We start from the raw sequence: 17,079 nt of genomic DNA, 5'->3' as shown, positions 1-17,079 counted from the left end.
TCTGATAAAATCAACATGCATCTACACTAAAGAGCGGCTATGCGGTTGTTTTGGCTATATTACTTTTTTGTCTCATGCAGCGCACTGCCTGTGTCTGAGTAACAAACTAAAAAAAACAACAAACAAAAAAGTGCATGTGATATTAACAGACGAACTACGCTCATATTTATAATTCCAAACAATCAGTAAGCTGCCGTATTTAAACAATTCATATCATAACAAAAATAAACACCGGTATTCGGTATGAACCGTTATACCGCCCAGCACTACTAGTAGGTGTAGTTTAAACTAGTGGCACTCAAATGGTTCTGCATCAGGACCCAGATTTTACATCAAGTAGCATTTATTATACAAAACTTAAAATAAAACATTGAGATACATGCAATTCATTGCATAGATCCAGCAATATGCAGACTTTAATACAATATTGTGTTATTATTATTCATAAGTTTTTGCTCTAAAATAGTTTGAACATGTTTGACGCACAGCCTGTAACATTGAAAAAGTTAATTGGAAACATTTTACTACTAATTTTTAATAAGCATATTCATTTTATTATCCTAACTATGCACGCTTATCTTGTTATTTTCATTTACCATTATATTTTCCCATCTATAAAAACAGACTGCATGGCGACCTACTGAGAACCACTGCTGTCAACACCTGTCATGTTTCCAGATCTGCCTCACTAAATAAATATACAAATCAATGTGAACCAGAAGTTCATGAGAGTTCCTCAGTAGGATGTACTCTGGACTAGGGCCAAAGAATCACATATGACACACTTTTCATCGTGCATCTCATATCCTGCTCTGAACGATCACTTTCTTCCTCCAACTCTTTCATTTTCTCTTTCCACTACTTATTCTTCCAGTCCCAAACTCAGCCATTCAATCTTAATGGCCAGATCGACAGACACTTTGTGCCCGATTAACATCACAGAACTGTAAAATCAGCAACATACTGGTAAATTATGTGCAGGACATTGACTGGACAAATACATGACAAACCTTTCATAATGGACACACGTGGCTCTGGTTAAGACTATTAACAAGCATTCAATTCACAAGTTGCCCAACATGTGCTGATAAAGCTGGGAAGTTGAGTGCTACACTGACTTTTGCCCTCAGATAAAGACCAAGAAAGAATCACTAATTGTTCCATCACACCTAAACACTGTCAACAACTGCACAACATTTCAGCTCAAAACATGGTTGAAAACTTGATTTCCAAAATAAAAAAAAAATATCCTAACACCCTAAAACCTTTTTTATAATCTTCATAGCAATAAATTAACAATATAAATCTAAATATTGCTAAATAAAATATATAAAGTTTATATTTAAAGGTTAATGTAAAAATCGCCTTACGTGCAGTTAGGGTTGCAAAGAGGTGGAAAATATCTGGTAAATTTCTGGAAATTTTCTGAAAGTTTCCATAAAAAATCATGGTAAGTTTCCAGTAATTTACCAGAAATTTTCTGTCCCTTTGCAACCCTCTGTGCAATTTACATATTTGCATACAATTTTTTATTTGAGTGTTGATTATCTAAAAATAAATGGCCATTGAATTTAATAGTTTGATCTATACTGTTAATTGTAACCTTAATATTATAGTAATGTGCAAGTAATAGGGCTCCCTTTACTGCATAATAGCTGAGATGCTGTAGATTTTTAATTCTTAAAGGGTTAGTTCACCCAAAAATGAAAATTCTGTCATTAATTACTTACCCTCATGTCGTTCTAAACCCGTAAGACCTCCGTTCATCTTCGGAACACAAATTAAGATATTTTGATGCATTCTGAGAGCTCTCTGTCCCTCCCATAGACAGCAATGTAATTAACACGATCCACAAATTCACTAACGATCCAGGAATTAACACGCACCACGCGGATACGTTGTTTTCGTTCAAATCAAAGCATAAATAAAAGTAGAAAACGTATCCGCGTGGCGCAGCTGACACAAAACAGCATACACTGTTTGCATTCAGTGGATACTCTCCAAAATAGCATTAGGGTGACGCGGAGGAGGCGAATTGTTGAATATAGTCGTTAGTTTTGTTTTCTCTGTGTACAAAAAGTATTCTCATAGCTTCGTAAAATTACGGTTGAACCCCTGATGTCACATGGATTATTTTACTGATCTCCTTGCTACGTTTCTGGACGTTGATTGTGTTAATTACATTGCTGTCTATGGGAGGGTCAGAGAGCTCTCAAAATTCATCAAAAATATCTTAATTTGTGTTCCGAAGATGAACGGAGGTCTTACGGGTTTGGAACGACATGAGGGTGAGTAATTAATGACAGAATTTTCATTTCTGAGTGAACTATCCCTTTAAGAAAATTTGAATTATGTAATTTATTTAAAGAAAGAGCCACAATTTGTTCAGTAATCCACTGGTTAATGAAAAAGAAAAAAGAAGCAGTTTTATGATTCGTTTTTTTCCCTGCTATACCGAAAACATACTGAACTGTGCCTTTAAATTGGAGGTACATACCAAACCATCATTTTTGTGTACCGCGTTACACCCCTAATATACACAGTCATGTGAAAAAGTTAGGACACCCTATTGCATTCCATGGTATTCTGTATCAGGAGAAAATAAAAAATTATCTGGTCCTTGAAAAGTCTTAAAATTTGGAAATAAAGCCTCAGATTAGAGGTCTGCATTCCCGTGGGAACCGCGGGACCCGACTGGATTTTTTGCGCCGCGGGATTAAATTCCTGAATAAAACACGGTAGCGGTCGGTAACTCTAGTGTCATTTGAACGGGAGCGGGCGGTCTATCAATACCCCATTCCCGACATCCATTTAGAACAGCATATTGTGCTCAGGATGCACGCTCTGCACGCATGCTTTAAACGTCACGCGTTTTATTTGCGTTTTATTTGTTTTATTTTTATTTTATTGGTCTGCTATGCATGTGCATAACGATGCTCAGAGCAGGCTGTACCTGTGGTAAATATACGGCCCTCAGACAGAACAGGCAGGTTGTCGATGAGTGACAGAGCAGAATAAGGATGGAGCAAAGTGTGGATGTTCAACTCGGTTTTGTTTATATTTTGCTTAGCCTATAATTTTAAATGAAAGATGTCGTATTTATTTATTTTTCTCTGCGACACTTTTCCTACTGTGTTAACAGAAAAAATGTCAAACGAATTTAGTATTTTGACAAGACGAATAAAAATAGCTAAAAGGCTATTTTTGTACAACCTACATTTTTTTTTTTTTTCTCTGCGACACTTTTTCCTATTGTGTTGTCAATGTTAAACGAATTGTATCCTGACAAGATGAATAAAAATAAGAAATACAATTTTTGTACAATTTTTATTTTCTCTGACACATTTTTTCCTACTGTGTTGCATAAAATATTAAACAAATTTTGTGTCTTAAGATAATTCATATAAATTCAAGTCAAAGTCAATAAATTCAAGACTCTTGACAAGATTAATAAAATAACATACAAATTTTGTGCAGACTACACTTTTATTTGTCAGCCTGTCTCTCTTTCTTTCAGTAGCGGAAATTTAAATGTGAGATTCTGGAAACGAGATCTAAATTTAGCGGGAACGGTCGGGTCGGGAAGAAAATTATTCTAAGCGGACAGCGGGTGAACAAAGAGTGAATATATAGCGGGAGCGGGTGGGTGCGGAGTAGAACCTTGCGGGAGCGGGACTAAAAAAACAGTCCCGCACAGACCTCTCTACCTCAGATGAACAATATCACATGACATATCACACCGTGTCATTATTTGATTAAAGAGCAGGTCATATGGGTTTTTGAAAAATATCTCTTTTGCAGTTTATAACGTAGCTATCCTTAAATTAAAACAATCTGCAAAGTTGTTAATCAAAAAAGTGCATGATAAATAAAGATATTGTCTCTCAAAAGAGAGTCGATTCTGAATCGCCTTAACGAGTCGTCATATTTTTGAATCTTTTGCCTGTTACCGGTTGTTTACATCATGTTGAGAAGACGCTGTGTTCAAGGATACCACAGAAATACAATTCGAACCTTTTGTTGTGTGCAGGGCCGGACTGGGACGCAATTTCAGGCCGGGAAATCTCACACTCATCCAGGCCACACAGAAAAAAGTGGCCAAAATTGTACCTTTTGGTACAAAGGTACTGGAACAGGACCTTTAGAAGGACATATTTGTTCCTTTTTTTACCCCTAATAGGTAGGCCTACAAATTAGTACCTTAAGGGTACGAATTACTACTCTTAAGGTGCTAATATGTGGTGTACTGCTACAGTGTCAAGCTGTTGTACCCCAAAAGGTGCAATTTTTGGCCCCTTATTTCCTGTATATAGCCTATACATCCACAACAATTTCTGAAACCACAGACAACCCTATTATTTGCCCCCCCCCCCCCCTTTTTCTTACCTGTCACTTCTTCACCTTGTTGAAAGCATTCACCTCATTTCAATTTGTTAGCAAAGAATATTGTTTATCTTAAAATGACTTAAATACACTAGATTTAATAAACCTATATTTCATACAAATGTACACTACCAGTCAAAAGTTTCTGAACGGTAAGATTTTTTGTGTTTTTTAAAGAAGTCTCTTCTGCTTACAATAAATCCATGTGAATATCTGTAACTTTACAATCGATATTGATGTCCTTTAGCACAGTATTCTGAATGATGATAATAATAGGGTGCTACGGATAGCCTAACAGATAGCCTACTAGCAGTTTAATACTCAACTACGTTAATAAAGACAAAACTTTCTAGCGTATTTATATGAAACTGACCTGCACTTGAAGCCCTGAACAGGTCAGTGATGTTGCTAGTAGGGATGGGCGTATTGATCCTGAAGTATCGATATATCGATACTGATGCGGGTATCGATACTCAAACAAAAATATTGATACTAAGGTGTGTTTTATTTACCAGTGATTTTGTTTATTTAACAAAAAATGAATGCGTACAATATGCATTGACTTGGACGAATAACCCATGTTAGCGAATAACTGTGTAGGATAGGACTATTTTCCTGCTCATCTGAACACGCGCAGATGTTGCAAGACAGAATCAATTTACTCACTTCTGACAGTGCATTCAAACAGGGCTGCTTTTCCCAAAATATCATAAGAAAGCATTGATGATTTTGGGAACGGCAGCCCAGAACAATGCTTATCAGAGGACAGAAAAAAACATATGTTTGAGTTATTTCATAATAAACAAATTGAAATTGTAGCCTACATAGTTTGTGCAATTACATTTATTTAATTTGAACGTTGAAAGATAATATTGATCATGTTCTATTCTGTAATGTTAATAGAAATCATACACTGTCAAAATAAAAAGGTTGCATTTTATGTATGCAACAGTCTGTCACTGGCAGTCCCTTATGAAAATGAACCACGGTTTTACTAAAGTGACCATAGTTCAACTATAGTATTTGTAGATTTCCATGGTTACCACTGCAGTAAACATGTTTTAACTATGTGTAAACAAACATATAACCTAATAAGTTACAATTAAGGCATATTGAATGTTAAAATGTGTTTCAAATATAAAGTTATCATTACCCATTTTACTCTTAGTAATTTAATAATTTAATACATTTCATAATTTAAAAAAATCAGTTTAGAAGTATCGTATCGGTATTGATATCGACGATACTGGCCTTGAAAAGTATCGATATCGTGTCGGAATCGTTTGACGGAAGCGCGAAACACACATGAGCTGATTCGTGTAGCGCAGCTATTATCGAATGAAAAAATCGGAAATGATCACTTTGCAACTTTACATTGAGAAGGCATAAATATAAAATATTAATAATAATAATAATAACTAAAAAAAATTAAAAAAAACAGGGCAGCGGGCCAAATCAGCCGTCAGGCCACCGGGAATTCTCCCGGTGCTCCAGATGGCCAGTCCGGGCCTGGTTGTGTGCATGTCATTTTACCAAGGACTGCTTCTCTAATCTTGGCTTTTATCTTCGTTGGCTTCTAATATTCTTAATTTGGACTAACAAGCTCTCCGAAGCACAACCTGTAAGTACCATTGATACGTTATGTGTACATGTTCAATTGTGTGCTCAAAATATCAAGTTTATGTGCTAATGTGATGTATACCTAGTGCAGCTTTAGGACTGGCAGTCCCTTATGAAAATGAACCATGGTTTTACTAAAGTGACCATAGTTCAACTATAGTATTTGTAGATTTCAATGGTTACCACTACAGTAAACATGTTTTAACCATGTGTTAACAAACATATAACCTAATGCATTACAATTAAGGCATATTGAATGTTAAAATGTGTTTCAAATATAAAGTTATCATTACCCATTTTACTCTTAGTAATTTAATAATTTAATACATTTCATAATTTAAAAAAATCAGTTTAGAAGTATCGTATCGGTATTGATATCGACGATACTGGCCTTGAAAAGTATCGATATCGTGTCGGAATCGTTTGACGGAAGCGCGAAACACACATGAGCTGATTCGTGTAGCGCAGCTATTATCGAATGAAAAAATCGGAAATGATCACTTTGCAACTTTACATTGAGAAGGCATAATTATAAAATATTAATAATAATAATTAACAAAATAAAGCCAAGATGGAAAAGCCATGTGTGACAAAGTTAGGACACCCTATGATTCACTTGCCTGTAGATCCACTTTTAGCAGCAATAACTTGAAGTAATCATTTTCTCTATGACTTTATCAGTCTCTCACATCGTTCTGGAGGAATTCTGGCCCCTCTTCTTTACAACGTTGCTCCAGTTTATTGATGTTTGTGGGCATTTGTTTATAAGAAATATATACAATACTCTCTCTCTCTCTCTCTCTCTCTCTCTCTATATATATATATATATATATATATGGCATTGGTTAAAACTTTGTATTTTGTATTTGTATTTTGAAAATACAAAAAGTTGTGTAAAAGTATTTCCAAGGTCAATGTTCACAATAAAAAGCTGTTCACACACATGTGGACATAGTGATTTATTAATGTACTATTTTTAATTAGTTCTTTTAAACATGTCATTGGTTTTACATTGTTTAATGTTCGTGTGAAATATTTTACTAAAAAAAGTAATAATTTATTTATTCATCATAGTCTGATTAGAGGTATATTGAGATGACATTGACACTAATTTAGAAAAGCTTCATTATTTTTTTTATTAGAATTATAAACCTTTCTTGTGTGAAATAAAATAATAAACTAAAGAATAAAAGTCAGGTTGTCCTTATTACTAGTAATGTCAAAATGAAATGTCAATAAATATATATGGGAGAAAAATTAACAGAACAAAAAAACTCAAACATTTAAAAAATATGAAAAAACAGTAAAAGTTGAAAAATCAACATTTTTTGAAAATGCTGTGACTTTTCAGCATTCTGGTGATGAGCAACACTATCTGCTAAAAAAGTTTTTCCCTAATGCATATTAACTTTCATGCTAATTAAATAATAAATGCATTGGTATTAAATGAGGATTGATTCTATGTGGATCAATCATCTCAATGTGACATCAATATCAGAAGTATCAATATTTGATCCGCCCATCCCTAGTTCCCAAATGCTCACGTGTGGCCACTCCACCAGACGTTTGGAAACCCATTACCTACAGAGCCCCGCCTAGACTTCCAGTGCCCTCCGCGTGACATGTTGTTCCCGTTGCCAAGGTGACCCACAGGTCCTGGTGGCCCCGAAGGGGAACAAGGGTGCGCTCGCAGCTTGGGCCGCTATGGCGATAGAAAAGGGTGAATGAGGAATGAAAGCCTCTTACAGTAATCCTCTTTCTGTCAGCTCTGCAACTTCACCTGTATCTAATCCTGACCGGGCTTTATCCCAGAGCGCAGGTTAAGATTGTTCACTTACACCACCAGGCACGTCAGCCACCCGCAACCTCAAGCACAAGCCATGCAAGCGTCACAGTCTAACCCCTGGCTTACCGACTAACACCCACATCAGAAGGACTGTTATTTCTGTTATGCATGCATGCATTTTGGTGCATCAATTGATGCGTATTAGGAGTGGGCGATACGACCAAAATCTTATTTCACTTTATGAGAAACTTTAATTCATGATAATGACATATACCAATATATAGCTATTTTTGTTATTTTATTTTTGCTATTGAAAATAAGGACAAAGAAGCAAATTACAAACATAGGACAAATACAATAGAACAAATATACAAATTAAATATGCTTTTCGGGTGCAGTAGGTTTATTTAACATGCAGTAAGATATCATTGAAATTGAATAATCAAATGTAAAAATAAATATAAATGGATTCTTATTCAAAATACAAGTTATTCCGTCAAGAGCATAACTTTTGTAGAGTTATTTTATCTTTTTCCTTTGTTGTTTGATTAACTTTATTGCTGACATTTTAAAGTAACAGTTCACCCAAAAATGAAAATTTGCGGAAAATTATCTCACCCTCAGGTCATCCAAGATGAAAATGAGTTTGTTTCTTCATCGGAACAGATTTGGAGAAATTTAGCATTACATCACTTGCTCACCAATGGATCCTCTGCAGTAAATGGGTGCCGTCAGAATGAGAGTCCAAACAGCTGATAAAAATATCACAATGAATCAACATGAATGTAGCCCATCGATTAACATCTTGTGAAGAGAAAAGCTGCGTGTTTGTAAGAAACCAATTCATCTTTAATACGTTTTTAACTAACATTTAAAGGGGTCCTATTATGCTCTTTTACAATGTCTTGATTTTGTTTTGGGGGTGTACTAGAACAAGCTCTCATACTAGGTTGTATTTTTCACATATTTTACATTATTACAACACCTCTCTCCCCAGTCTGGCATGAACGGCTCGAATAGTTCCTGTATCAAATGAAGGCCCGCCTTCTGAAATACGAAATGTGCTGTGATTGGTTAGCTGGGCCAGTGTGTGCTGTGACGCCTTCTGAAATACGAAATGTGCTGTGATTGGTTAGCTGGGCCAGTGTGTGTTGTGATTGGCAGGACTCGGCGCCTGGTCGGGAAATGTCATGCCCTTACCATAGCCGCCTGCGAACTTCAGTGGAAATATTGCGTCAAAATCAAATCAATTTGAGCATGATTTAAACCCGGATGATTGTAACCACTCTAAGTTCGTCTGCCTTGGGAAAGCTAGCGTGTCTCCAACATAGTGATAACACTCGTTGCCTTCTCTAGTGCAGCTCAACCAGGTCTCGTCCCATTCGTCGATATTTGTGATATCACAAATCCCGGAAAATATGCGTTGTAGTCCAAACGAGTCGTTGTAGTTTTTGAAAAGTGATTTCTGTTAAATAAAATATCTCCTTTTGAATTGGACTTTGAGCTTTGTAACTTTGCAGATTTTTTTATGCTCAAACAGCAACATTACAGACTAACTAAAGTTGAAAAAGTGAAAAAGCATAATAGGACCCCTTTAACTAATAACACTGCCAGTGGAAAAAGTTGTCTTGTCTGAATCAGGAGCGAAATATGCAAAGATCAAGCACCTTTTAAAGGCAAAAACAGTCCAAAATTGATCAAAACAAATATGTCAATGGATTTTGATGCGAGAGGACAACAGGGGATCGACTTTTTCAAAGGAGGAAGTGTTATTATGGATTATGGGCTCACTAAATGGAACAGATTAAAGTTAAAACATCTTGATGGATTTGTTTCTTACAAACACACAGCTTTTCACTTTACAAGACATTAACTGATGTACTGGAGTCGTGTGGATTACTTCCGTGTGGACTCTCATCCTGACGGCACCCATTCACTTCAGAGGACCCACTGGTGAGCAAGTGATGTAATGCTAAATTTCTCAAAATCTGTTCTAATGAAGAAACAAACTCATCTACATCTTGAATGGCCTGAGGTTGAGTAAATTATCAACACATTTTCATTTTAGGGTGAACTATTCCTTTAAGACCTCACGCACGGATCTAATGATACACATACGATTTTCTCCCAACTTATTACATTCACTTAGACATAACTGACTGTGTTTACAAAACTACTCCACTCAATGGATATTTTAACATAAATGTGTGCACATTTGACCATTCAAGCATTCAATAACTCTAACATCAAGCAGTTCTCGCTCTATATTTTCTCTTTCACACGTTTCTTTACCACTCTAACATCTAACGCAGTATCTCTAACAATACACACTTTAAATCGTCGCCACAATATATACCGTCATACCGCCCAGCCCTAATGCATGCCATGTCTGTGTGCATGTGATGAAAGAGTGCAGAGAACGTTAGCTTTATTAGTCTATCCATGCAGTGTGGGCTGAAGGAAGGGGTGGCTTCATGCACCTGTGAGGCTCCAAGCAGTAGCGGGAGGCAGCGGCCCGCTTGAGGGGGGCACTCACTTTTCTCAAACCTGTCTGCCAGGCGGGAGCACATGTTGGAGCCCATGGGCTGGTCCTGCCCGATGGGGGAGTCCTGGCTAAGAGGGGTCAACACTAACTGTTCTGGAGGAGCCCAACAAGGGTTGCCATAAGAAAAAAACAACACAAGATATCAAGTCAGTAAGACCACAGAGCAAAACACTCTTAGAAATGTGCTTTTAGGGATGAGAAATGGTGCTCAAGCGTTAATATTTAAAAGAACTCTTTCTCAATAGAAAGCCTTTTTTTATAGTGTAAAGGGGCCCCTGACATGTCAAAAAGATTCTTGTTGATAACTTGTTGATTTATTTTTACCTTACTGGCTTTCATGCATTACCTTTATATTACAACACAAAGCAAGTCAATTTTTCTGTCTAACATGATAAACCACTCTGATCCAAGAAATGAAAAAGCAATGCTTTAAATGTGTGCCATCTTTCCCCTTAAACTGACTCTCAATTCAAAATAATTGTGTATTATTAATTTTTTTTTTAAGTAAAAGGCTATTGTGGTGCTTAATATGAAAATAATTCAAAAAGGATTTATTATTATCTGAGTAAGCAGACTTGCTAATGCAAACAGAAAATAATAAATAAAATAAAATAGAATTAAATATTAATATATAAGATTAAATGAGTTAATATTTATTTTTCTCCTATCATCTTCCCACAATGATGAATCTGTATACTGCAAATGACTATAATTTACTAAACATTCTTTTAATCAGGTGAAGAATAGTTACAAACACCAACTTTTCAGATGCTTTAAGTAACCTAATGGCTCATTTTTAATAGTATTTCAAGCAATGAATGATGTAAGCAGTCAATTTTTGAATGCTCTGATTGTATTCCTTTTGCATTAATTACCTTTAATGTGATATATATATTAATATTTATTTACACTCTGTAATTTAAGAAGTCAAAATAGATCAGTTTCCTACCACGAGTGATGAGTTTACAGTTGCTGCCCCCATGTGGCCTTTAAAAGTGATGCGCAGAAACGCTGAACAGTACTGATGATCACTAAAACAGGGCCCTTTAATGAATTACATCATTGGTTCTGTGATTATGTAACCCCAACGTGACATCAGAAGCATATCTTTTGTCAAATGACTGTTAAAACAACAACACACTCTAATCACGCTATGTTAGAAGCACTTCATTTGACATGCTACATGTTATTTTGCTTCTGTTCCAACTTGTACATGAACATACGTAGAGCAAATTCGAAGGAAAACATCTGTCAGTCATCTCTTAACATGAGCAGAACTGATAAGTCACATGTTTCACGGAATTACAAATGGGGTTACCAACAATATGGCTCCTGCATGTTAATTCTGGAACATGCTGGGTCAGAGCAGGCCAAACAAACGCTGTGAACAAACCTTCAGTGTAATCCACAATGCATTTGTGTCAGTCTGTCAAAAAGACTCCACCCTCGGTATCATCACCCCACAAAGCCCTGCCGATTAAACACATGCTGGAACAGACCTGCTGCCAAAACACTCTGCAATCTCTCAAACCTGCCACCAACATTCAAATCTCAAGAGCCGTGTATTTGCGATGTATTCTTGGCCCCTGTTTGGTGCATTAAGTACTATGAAACCCAACAGGCAGCCCACTGGAGAATGATATATAAGCTTTTACTAAGATTTGTAATAATAATAAATGTCTCATGGCTCATTTCCATTCAGAACAGAGCCTTTAAAAGACTGCAGCGATGCAGTAAGTGATTTTCTTTCAGTGGTTTGCAGTCTTTTGATTTCAAACCTACATTGTTAGGATTTGGAAAGCAATGCTTTATTGCATTAAACAGATCTCAATGTTAAAATCAACAACAAATTCTTACAAATATCAAGGGGATATTTAGATTTTAGTCATATATTGCATGCATTTGTAAGCTTACACTCTACTACGCTTTCAGTCTTTGTCACTTTCAGTTGCTTTCAGTTTTTGTTTCACAGTTAATTCAGTTTGTTAGTTTCTATATCTAGCTATTTGTGACATTTACTTCCAATTTCTAAGTGAAAATTGTTTCAAAGTGAACCCAACATTTTTTCAATGTATATATATATATATATATATATATATATATATTTATTTTACAAATAATTACGTAAGATCCTTTTAAGATATTGCTTGATGGTAACACTAAAAATGTTTTCATCATTATGTTATAACTTCTTGAATTTCTGCTATTTCCTATCTTTTCAAGAGTTTTTTAATTTTTTAGTTCATTTATCATTTATATAAAGTTAAAGTGATTAAATTATTTTATTTGGGTTGATTTTAATGTATTCTTTTGGTAGATTTTATTTACATTCTATATTATAAAATTATTTATTTATTTATTAATATTTTCATAAAAGGGAGTGAGTAAAACTGCTGGACATTTACAACATTAGAAAATAGCAAAGATAAACCTTAAATAAATGTAACTAATAATAACTGCTACATGACAGCATCTAATTTAAATGATATTTTCTTATATTTTACTTAAATATAAAGCAATTAATAAAAAGCTAGATACCTTAACCAGGTGCACATGACCTCAACAGGTGAGTCTATGAGCTTAGAAAGCTAGAGCGCTTTAAACAGTCACGTGATGAGCTAAATAACCACTAACAGGGTTTCTCTGTAAAAAAAAAAAAAAAAGGTCTATGCAGATCTGGATAAGATTAATCGTAGCCGCATCACAGTTTATCTCAAAAGAACAGCTGCCGCTAATTTCCCACCAATCAGCTGAAAAGCGAACATCATTTGTTTACACAGCGAAAATGACAGGTCACCTACAAGAGAGCCTCACCAGACGGGACAGGTGGAGCATAACTGATGCTTTTCTAATGTGTGTATATGTATAGCTAGAATTAGGTATGTCAATGATATAACAATTAATCATTTACACATAGAGGAACATGCGAATATCCAGAGCACCGAAGAAAATGCATGCGTAAACAGTGCCAGTGCGCGTCGCCCATGTCAGCAGATTATGTCACGCTCACCTCCCTCGCTGTGGATCTTCGAGCGTCTGTTGAAGTACATTCTGCACGCATGTGTGGAGCTTCCAGCAGCGGGAGCGGGATGATGGCATACTCGGGCTTCAGCGGGGGTATGCGGGCCACAGGCGCAGGGATGCGGTGTTTGATGGAGGTTGCATAGTTCCTGATGATGGGTCACCCTCAGCCGCGCGCACTGGCTCGGGAACGCGCTCCTGCTAATCCGTCGCGTGCGCGCGCTCCGTCATCAGACCCCGCCCGTCCCAAATGTACACTTTAAACTGTACAATACGCCCTTGTGTGCTCTGGACTTCAACAGTCTCATTTAATTACTAATACATGTAAATTGCCATTTATATACATCTTCAACTTTAGAATATTTGGTTGTTTAAGAGTTTACCCTGATTTAATAATTAACAAGGTTGTACCTTTGAACCGCAGTGATTCAGGGTTAAAGGTGGCCTTATGAATTAATCAATATTTAACTAGCCTATATATTGAAAGAAAATGTCTTAATATTCTGGAGATGCTGACGTTACATCACAACTACAGTAGAATAGGCCTAACTAAAAGTATGTAATGGCCAATGCATTGACCCAGGGTTTAAAATAAACTAACCCGTAATATAATTTGTAAAAAGCTGCAATTATTATATTAAATAGCTATACCTGAACTAACCCTTAACGTTTTGACTTCAAATCAGTTCATATGCACTACCATTCAAAGATTTAGGGTCTATGTTTTTTAAAAGAAATGTATCATGCTCACAAAGGGTGCATTTATTTGTTAAAAATACTATTAAAAAACTACAATAAATTTTACAATAAAATAACTGTTTTCTATTTTAATAAAATTTAAAATATAACTTTTTCCTGCGATGACAAAGCTGTATTTTCAGCAGCCATTACCCCAAAAATTTTGGAGACTTCGCCACAGTTCTTCTGGATTTAGTCTGTCTCAGTTTGTTTTGTTTTATGTTATTCCAGACAGACTGGATGATGATCAGATCAGATCTCTGTGTGGAGCACTGGCTGTTGCCAGACTCCTTGTGCAAACAAAAATCTCACTGGATTATTACAATTAATGGCAAAATGAATGTTTGGAAATGTAAACTGATATTTCCTACTGACACACTACAGCAAAAGATAGAAATAACTGACTTAAAACAATTTTTTTTATCTGGTGAAAATACTAGTGTTCTAATAATTTTGAGCACTACTATATATATATATATATATATATATATATATATATATACACACACACACACACACTACTGGGCAACGATTACATTTTGTTTTAAATCGCGATTAATCGCGTGATTGTCTGCGATTAATCGCATTGTTATGCACAAAATTCAATAATGAATTCAAAAGTAGCGTATTGCGCACTTTTTTCATTTAAAAGTACTATATGAACAAAAGTGCAATAACATTTTGTTTGCAAACACTTTAAACAAATAACCACAGTTTTTTTTTTTCCACAGTATTCCTTTTACATAGCCTAGTAGTAGCCTAATTAAAATATTTATTGTAAATCACAACTTAAACATTAATGTAATCAAATTAAATATAAAACCAAAGCTATTTGTCACTGCCAGGGCATTAACGTTTTTATAGAAAATATTTTATAGTTTGTGATAGAAAAACAAGTTATGCTCAGAGTCCAAAGCCTCGATCATAACATTATAACAGGCACCTTCCGAGTAGAGATCTGCACGATCGCGGGACCCAACGCAGCAGAGTGCGGTGCGGGACAACACTTGATGGGGGTGCGGGTGCGGGCGGGTAGAGACTCGTGTGTGCGGGATGCGGGAGAATAAGGGTGTACTCAAACTAGGCAATCTTAACCGTGCCCGAGCGCGTTTGACCCCCAAAGCCCGGTTCGTTTGACTAGTGTGATGGCTATATAGGTGCCTCTCACCTCTCACTCCAGCTCAAAGCGCTCTGTTAACGATCCGCTAAAGATCCGCTGATTCCGCTAATCCGCTCCATGTTTTCCCGCCGCTCCGCAGCATCACTCACAATCTGTGTGCCGCTCTCTGGAGAGTGGAGACCACAGTCCCCAAAGGTCGTTGCATTAACAGGTAGATGCATTAAAATCCACATTACAGTCAGTGGATGATTCGCTGAATTAGTAATTTGGTAGTTTGTTTTTGTATTTCTGTCGGTAATGATTTGCTCCCGGTCTTCTAAAAGTGCTAACAACAAAATATCCGTGTTCGTAGAATTAGAATGTCTAATCAAATTATTGGACCCAATATACTAAAAAAAAAAAAAAAAAAAAAAAAAAAAAAAACACAAAACAAAAAAACAGTGCCTTTCCAAAAAAAGACAGAGAAAGAGCGAAGGGAGGCTGCTAAAGGCAGTTCAACATTGCAAACATTAATTCAAAGCTCCAGCAAGCCAGCAGGTAAATCATAGAATATTTAGCAGTTTTTCACATTTTAATTCTTGTAATTAAGTGTATTTCCCATTATAATCACTTGTCTTGGTATTAGTAATCTATAACACATCATATTTATAATATTTTATTAAAACCATATTAATAGTAGGCCTATAAATAGTTTTAAAATAATATAAATGTTCTAAATTAGTTGTTTATTAGCATATAATATAGACTTATGCTGTAAAATATTAAATTAAATGTCTAATTGTTATAGGGGAGAGTGGGGTAAGTTTCGCCATTTTTTACTTATGTCATCCTCAAGATAAGGGAAAATGACGCAGAAATACAATGAAAGTATCTATCCTATCCTAATGAAAGTATTCCTATTATTTTAAATTATCCGAATGTATGACAAAGGGTTCTAAAATTATGGTTTCTTATTAAAAAAAAGTGTTCCCACAGCCTCGCACTTGCACTCTCAGACTTGCACTCTCAGACTTGCATTCTCAGACACTTGCGCTTCCGCTAGCGACGTCACTTGCAGGCTTTATTTTTTATTTTGTTCTATTTTTTATTACTTTTTGTTTGAATCTCTCAACATTTTACAACAGTAGCCAGGTGGTGAAGACAAGAAAAAAGAAACTAAATTACGAAGTCACTTGCAATCGCCACTTGCACTCTCCGATACCTGCGACGTCACTTGCAATCGACACAAATCGTGCGTGTTGCCAATGGAGACAAGACACTGTGGTGATTAAACGATTAAAACTAATTTTATACTATAACGTACAGGGTCCTGCAAGAAAAAGACAAGACCCGCAAATCCGTCGCCACAGAACAGCAGAATATGAACGCAATGCACAAAGTCTCTCGTTAAGCGTTTTCCTCCTGTAGAAAAACATAAACACTTAACATGGCTTAATGTATTAAGATGCTATTAAAATATCAAATGAAATATACAATTTATGAATATAATGAATATGTATATAGTATTTGCCTCCCATACCGCAAAACGTACGTGGCATAATGTGGCATAATGGATTAAAAAGGCCAAACTCAGTATGCTCCTCTACATTATTAGCCTAATATACATAACTAATATACAGGCGAGCAGGTGAGCACAGAATAAATGCAACACGCACAGTTTCGCGTTAAGCGTTTTTCCATATAGAATAAACTGTCTACAGCTCTTTTATATAATTGTCTTTGTCCATTAAGCTACATTACGTGTATTGTTTATACTGATTTTCTATGGGAGGAAAATGTTTAACGTGCAATTTAACGCAATGCGTTCAGGGCTCGTCTGCTTGCCTGTACAGAGTTGATCCTTTTAAAATCACTTAATGCATTTCA

General features: G+C 35.8%; 1 protein-coding gene across 8 annotated transcripts in view; it reads right to left on the bottom strand.

The window, feature by feature from the left end:
• The window catches only part of LOC107654223 (phospholipid-transporting ATPase IB-like), a 71,766-nt gene extending 58,178 nt beyond the window's left edge, over nucleotides 1-13,588 (bottom strand). For 2 of the 8 annotated variants that reach the window (XM_016441209.1, XM_016441210.1), the window contains exons 1-2: nucleotides 13,345-13,588; nucleotides 10,326-10,427 (exon numbers count right to left, since the gene is read on the bottom strand). In XM_016441209.1, the coding sequence (XP_016296695.1) occupies nucleotides 10,326-10,427; nucleotides 13,345-13,384 (142 nt within the window). In that variant the 5' untranslated portion in view covers nucleotides 13,385-13,588. Of the gene's footprint in view, nucleotides 1-7,584; nucleotides 7,725-10,325; nucleotides 10,428-13,344 lie in introns of those variants that run through there. The other 6 variants (XM_016441212.1, XM_016441214.1, XM_016441211.1 and 3 more) reach the window with 3 other exon arrangements.
• Between the last annotated feature and the right edge of the window lie 3,491 nt (nucleotides 13,589-17,079).

This window comes from Sinocyclocheilus anshuiensis, unplaced genomic scaffold (assembly GCF_001515605.1).
Source record: "Sinocyclocheilus anshuiensis isolate Anshui unplaced genomic scaffold, SAMN03320099.WGS_v1.1 scaffold655, whole genome shotgun sequence".
In the NCBI taxonomy this organism is placed as follows: domain Eukaryota; kingdom Metazoa; phylum Chordata; class Actinopteri; order Cypriniformes; family Cyprinidae; genus Sinocyclocheilus; species Sinocyclocheilus anshuiensis.
The sequence above is the reverse complement of the archived record's forward strand: the minus strand, read 5'-3'. Positions and strand labels throughout refer to the sequence as shown.